General features: G+C 47.7%; 1 protein-coding gene across 1 annotated transcript; it reads right to left on the reverse strand.

Annotated features, from left to right (window-relative positions):
- Positions 1–3300: 3300 nt before the first annotated feature.
- LOC144467747 (organic cation transporter protein) lies at positions 3301–6540 on the reverse strand. The gene is made up of 7 exons (XM_078176677.1): positions 6474–6540; positions 5955–6325; positions 5399–5841; positions 5061–5246; positions 4455–4992; positions 3980–4168; positions 3301–3336 (listed from the first exon to the last, which is right to left on the reverse strand). Exons 1-7 carry the CDS (start codon positions 6538–6540, stop codon positions 3301–3303), a joined length of 1830 nt encoding a protein of 609 aa, XP_078032803.1.
- Positions 6541–6827: the final 287 nt, after the last annotated feature.

Raw genomic sequence — 6827 nt, forward strand, 5'->3', positions numbered from 1 at the left:
CTCTGACTCGAAACTTGTCGACGTGTCTCGGAGCCGCTGAGATCCGACCGTTGACTAATCTAGAAAGGTTTGAACTAACTAAATTAATTTCCTAGAGTTTTCGACAATTTATCCTGGCCGACGAACAACTCGGCCAGTCTCGGTAATAAATCAGTTGTTTCCAAGTAACAGATGCTTGGAACCGCAACCCCAATCCGCGCGATAAGCCGAACGTCTTCGGCAGAAGCTATTCCATCGCGCAACTCGATCTCCCTCGCGGTTTACGAGCCTCGCGTGGAAACAGAAACATAAAAATAAATCGTCGACAATTTTTGGAAAACCGTGGCGCGGACCGCGCGAAACACTTCTCGGAACGCCGAGCGTCTTTCTCTCTCACGAAACGGCGATCGCCCGTGACCGGCAATTAGTAACGAACTATAAAACGTCGGCAATCAAGAACGAACGGATCTACTAGAAAGGAAAGCCGAAACAGTGAAAGCGACCATTTAACGTTGAACCACTGCCGCGCTATCATTGAGAAGCACACGTTGATGCTTTTTTTTTTAAGACATTGCGGACCGAGTCTAATTTATCGATTTTCAGTAAGTTTTGGAATTGGACCACTGTGGCACCGCGTTAACGACGAGGATGGAGGCGAAGCGAAGAAGAGGAAGAAAGAGTGTCAAATAGAGAGAAAGTAGCAGCGGTCGGAACGTTTACAGTCTCGGCCCTTTTACGAGAACTTTCGTCGAGGACGCAATAAAACTGCTCGACGTATGCCGACGGGGGTATCTCGTTTTCCCACCCCCGCCCTCCCCACATTTCCACGAGGCACTGCGAACGTGGAGCCGGGCGCAACGCCCATCGTCCGCCGCCGGCCCCGATTACGTTCGTTACATTTTCGCCTTTTACGATTTTCCAGCTGGTTTGCATTTCACGCCCGCCCATCCTCTTAACTCGCAACCTCCCCCCCCCCCCCCTCTTTCTCTCTCTCTCCTTGGAAAACCCTCGCCCCTTCGCAGCCATCGTGGGTTCGCGATCAGCTACTCGAGAGCCCCTCCGGCGTGTACCGTCGACCGGGATCTCTCCCGGCAGTCTCTCACAAAGGATTCCATTTTCTCAAATAATCCCGAAAACGCGATAGAAAGCTCGTAAAGCGGCCAGGCAATCTCGCATTTACGAGCCTCGCTCGTTCGCGCTGTCAACGCGGGGCCGTTCCACCTTGAAATACGGAAAATCTCTCGTCCTCCCCCCTCCCTCGGCTCCTCGCTCTCATCGCTTCGAATTTTCCTTGCTCCTCCGAAACCCGGGGATTCGACGATCTTAACCCGTTGCTAGTAGCCCGCGGCCGCTGAAATTCTCCTCGTGCAGCCGATCGCTCGCCGAGAGTCGAAATCTCGGAACCGCCGATTCCTTGGATCGCGTTTCCCAGTAGCCAGGTATCAAAGCGAAAAGCAATCGTGAACGTTTGTCAAATGAGAGTTGGTTCGACGATATTGCTGCATTTTGTCAAGGTTATCGTCCGGAAGGAACCTCTCCTGGGCACCTTAAGGTCCCCGTAGATTCTTCAAAGTTTCATGAGGTAGTTGAGTTTAAAAAGATAATGGTTTTACTGTCAACAGTAATACATTATATGTTCTTAAAAGAGAGGGAGACTTATTGAAAATAATATTTCTATAGGCGTGTATATCTTTACGACTATGGTATATAGTGCAGAGATTAGTAAAGAATAATAAGTACCATTGTCTAACAGCCAAGAAGTTCAGTTGAATATATACCATTATGCAAACACTACTGAAATTCTGCAAATGTAGTAAGCAAAATATCAAGTCATATTAAAGTAAAAATTTCAAGACAATTTAACTGTGTCACATAAAAATAATATTCTACTATGTCTATTAATCAGTATTTCCTAGCGTATCTCTTACGTACATTAACAATCCTTTTGCCAATACCCATTTCGGCTGTTTACCAATTTTGATAATACATTTACAATTCTTACTCCTTAACCACTGTATCGTGCTACAAAATTACAAAAAGAAATAAGATTGCTGGGAAAACATTTAAGATAATACAGTCTGTATTTTCTAACTCACCCGCGTCTAATCATATAATTATTAAAATAATATACATGCATGTAGTTCCACTCCAACGTGTTTCTCGAGAAACAATGAAAACAAAGACGTTTCTGTCGCTGTGCTGCCTGTACTCGCATCGCTATGCTTCTCATTCGCAGCGAATAGGATCAATAGCGGATCGCGAGCTAATCGGAACAAAGGAATTTCTGTTGTGACCCCCGTTAACTGATCGAGCCGCGGCCTGTAGCCACGCAGGATCCTCTTCTCTAGATGGCGCTCAGAGCACCGTTGCCAATACGAGACGCTTGTTTTCAGTCTATGTATAAAGTCTACGGTTTCAAATTAAATCTATGACACTGAAAGCGGAATTTGTTTAACAAGCCGACAGAGTACTAAACGTACAATATTGGAAACTTTTAATATGATTAAATACGATAAAAATGAACTTACGTGGTATTGATCTCCTCTGGATGACCAATTGTATCCGGATTCTTTACAATTTAAATAAAACGCCAGTACATACGAATTTCAAATTCTTTAAATATACTGGCGAGTTTTGGCAACATAAAATAATTGTTTGCATGCAGAATCGAATACGTTTCACTAAGTTTGCTATCATTTTTTATTTCATAACAGCTCTGTACTGTGATCGTATTAAGGGGGTGGAAAAGGCGGGCAGCCCGTGTAACCGATTTAAATTCATATGCGACGACCCTAGTCGTTCAAAATATTCAAATTGATTGCACTGAAATATTATTTATTCTCGAAACAGTCTCCAAAAGAAGCAGACCTCGATGCACGCGTAGCATTTGAGCGTACAATAATTTCCAGCAAAGAGGGATGGTTTTTGTGGAACATCTTCGCGATAGGTTTGCGATTCACCCCAAATTGGGAATTCAACAGATCGATGGATAAGAGTATAATAAGAACTAGTCGAAAGAAAGTCTCTCCTTCATCGCACCTTGTAATTCCAGCAGCCCCTCGCACGGTCTCCGTCCAGTTCTTTTCTTAGCGAACCACCCACGGCGCGGGGGTGCGTCGCCCGAAATAAAAAGAGAAGCCCGTGCCGCGTAGATTTATGGGTTTTCAGGGAAAGCGAGACGAAACCCGAGTAGAGGGACGTGTGTCCGCGTTAAACGGTGCCACATGTCGGCCCACGGTTCTCGCTAATTTCCACCGATTAACTAAACGTCCTAAAACCTCTAAAGAAGCCGCCACACGCGATATAACAATGCCGGAAGAACTATCTTCTCGGCTGGCTGTCTCGGCGTTCGTCGACCTGCAATAAACACCAGGCGATCGTGAGCTGATTCTTCAATCGATTCCGTCGCGTATTTTGCCTAGTATCGGGCGAAACGATCGATCAACGTCTTTGTCGGTCCCTGGAGGAATTTCTATTAATCTACCTATCGCTGTCTGCCGATTGCTTAGGCCACCATAAACGGGAAGATCGGTCATGCGTTGAACCTTTCGGCTGTTCAATCGGCACTGTTCATTCGTTTGCTATATGTGTGCGATTCGAAGCACCACGAGTCAGGCTCGTGTCTATTGGTTTTAACTAAAATTTCTTACATAATATTCCGAGATCCGTCGTTTTAGAAAATTGGCGATAGGATAAGGATTGGATTAAATTTGAACTGCGTCTACAAAAATTCGGTAGAAGTACGGAGACTTTCGACAATCGCGAACCGAGAGGCTAATCCGTCCGAAGGATAGTTTTGATCTGCTTAAAGGATCATCTCCTTCGCGAGATAATCTCGTCTGTTTCGACCGCGTGAAAATGAATTTTGATGAATACAGGGGGCAGAGTTTCTGTTTTATTTACGAATTCCGTGTACCTTTTTACAGAGTGAATCGGGTAGAGACAATTTAAACAGACTGGCTGCTTAGAGCGCTTATTTGATGTCGGACAAGGTACTCACCCTCTGCTTGAGAGTGGAGAATCTCCTGGTGTCGCCCAGGTAACCGGAGATCATGCTGCTGCGCAACACCTCCGGCCTGGAGACTGGACGTCTCGCGTTCACATGGTGTCCTTGGGGCACCATGCTCCTCCTCCTCCTGGCGAGCGGATTGTCCCAGAATCGCTGCCCGATCCCGAAGTTTTCCCCGTCCTTGAACAGAGCGGCTTAATTTTAGAACGACTGAAGGTTGAGTTTTATGTTATCGACGCCTCTAAGTTCGTGAAAAATTTGGACAAGCTTTTCTTGACATTAAAGAAATGATGACTCGAATCGACGGGTCGTTTCACTTAGCGTATTATCGGATCTTTCTGCGAAGGGATTTCACTTCGCATGATACAAAACAGTATAATACCGCTAACAGTAGTAATCTGACGCGCGTCGACTGTATGCAAGAGTCGATGGCGATAAGGGTAAGGATAAGACAGCGTTCTCTCACCTCCAGCGTCTGCGGCAGCTGCTCCCTCAGCGTTTCCGGCAGAAAGAGACACATTATCCCGGCGGCTAAGGTCGAGAGACCGAGGATGATCATCGGCAGGTAGAAGTTAACCCGGCTGGAGAAGGCGATGAAAGGACTGAGGATGGACGTGACGTACCCCATGACGTGTATGAAGGCGACACCTTCGCCTCGGACCACGGTCGGCAGCAATTCCGCGGCGTACTGCAGCGCGATGCTCGTCGCGATGTTTATGAAGAAGCGACTGAACATCGCGAAGGACACGTAGGTGACGCCGACGGACATGCCGGTGGTGAACAGGCAGAACAATCCCGAGATGAGCAGCGAGCCGACCAAGGTCCATCTCCGGCCGAAAACGTCCAGAGTGTAGGTGACCACCACCACGGCCGGAAACTCGGTGGCCGAGGCGATCGTGAAAGTCGTGAATATGTCCATGCCCAGGATGTCCAGACACCTGATGTGGCCGTCGTAGGCCATCTGGATCAGCCCCCAAGATATGGTCAGCAGCAACGTGATCCTCCTGCGGAAAATTCATCAATATCAACCCAGTTTTGTTATCGGCGATTGATCCGGCGACCATCGCGCTACCTGAGACGTCTCGTCTTCAGCAGATCCAGGATCGAGTGCTCCTCCGCAGCCAGTTTGTCCGCAGTTCGCACGCAGTCGTCCATGAATTCCGAGTACACGTTGTCCGGTATTATCGCTCGGTTACATTTCTCGATCTTCCTAATGATCTTCTCCGATCTGTCCAACCGGCCCGTGCTGATCAACCACCTTTCTCAACACACTTCCTATTACACTTTGCTCCGCTTTTTAAAGGTGACATAGTGCCCTTTCGTTGGTTATATCAAGGTTATGTATAACTTTGTTCATGCTATAAGTTCTACTTGACGCTATAGGACGGCATTTAGACTCGCGAACGGTACCTGACGCTTTCCGGAAGCACGAACGAGGTGAAAGCCGCGGTGATCAGCGGGGCGGATGTGATGACGGAGAACGTCCTCCAGTCGGCCAGGTAATAAGCCAGCCAGGGCAACATGACGGCGCCGAGGGTGAAAAATATCCCGTAGGACATGTTCGCGACGAACGTCCGCCAGCCTGGCCCGATGTATTCCAGCACGAGTATGTAGGCCATCACGAACGTGTTGTCGTATGCCAGTCCAACTATGAATCTACAGAAACAGAACAGCCAGAAGCTGTTGATGACCGCGGTGAACATGCCGCCGACGAAGGCCGTCAAGTTGGTCGCTATTAGCACTGGTATTCGGCCGTATTTGTCGGACAGCCAGCCGAAGAGGAAGCCGCCGACGATGGACCCTATGAAGAAGATGCTCTGCGCGAGGTGGATCTTGTAGGCTTCGTCGCAGACCTGAAAAGCAAGACGTAAAGTAATTCTTTTCTCTGCTCTTCGCGTCATGCGCGATTGAAGGATCAAGTGAAGACGGTGTTGGTGGTATCAGGAATAAAACCGCGGTACTTTACCCAGTTCTGCTCTTGCGCGACCGACACGTAAGGCACGTCGTCGGAGCTCAGCTTGAAGTCCCAAGCTTCGCACTTCTTCACCGGCCAGGTTTCGTCCGGCTTCCCTCTGGAGACTGCCTCCTGAACGGTCACGTCGTACATCCAACACCTTGAATAAGGCAAATGATGGCCCTCGAACGGCACCATCTTCGAGCTCGGTATCATAATCTCGCGCAATTGTTCCCCGGACATTCCGGCCATCTCCGGCAAACGGCACCAATACTCCCTCGGCAGGATGATCAGAAACGCTTGCGTGAAGTAGACGAACGTGAGAAACAGGCAGAATATCGTCAGCATCCCGAAAAGGAACTTCTGGTACAAGCCGAACTCGCCTGGTGAACGCGATCATCGTTAGACTATGGTTAGCTGTGTTCTATGGTTACGATTTACTCCGTTATAGCTTTTTTTTATTTATTTAGAAGGCTTCCAATAACGCAAAGACCTCGACGGAGCAGAGCTGTAACTGCGGCGTATACTTGCCCAAATAAATCAGCACATCGTCGAGAGTCGTGCTGTCTACGATGTGGGCGGCAGCAGAAGTTTTCATTGTAAAGCGTACGTATTCTAATTAACAGATAAAGTCCAACTGGTTCAATGGTTCAACTGTAACATAGCGTCAACTTTTCTTCATGTAGAGAAGCTGTCACGGTTATAGAGGTAATGTTGCAGCGGTGTGAATTGGAACGAGCATTGACTCGCAAACAGCTTCGATTGTAGCGATGTTTGAACAAAACTCGGGTAACTCGGTAACAGAAATTATTCTAGTTTGCGGATCGAATGCGAAAGGAGTAAAAAACGAAATAAATATCCACGTAGCTATCGTTGATATTTATT

The sequence above is a fragment of the Augochlora pura genome, chromosome 3 (assembly GCF_028453695.1).
Source record: "Augochlora pura isolate Apur16 chromosome 3, APUR_v2.2.1, whole genome shotgun sequence".
In the NCBI taxonomy this organism is placed as follows: domain Eukaryota; kingdom Metazoa; phylum Arthropoda; class Insecta; order Hymenoptera; family Halictidae; genus Augochlora; species Augochlora pura.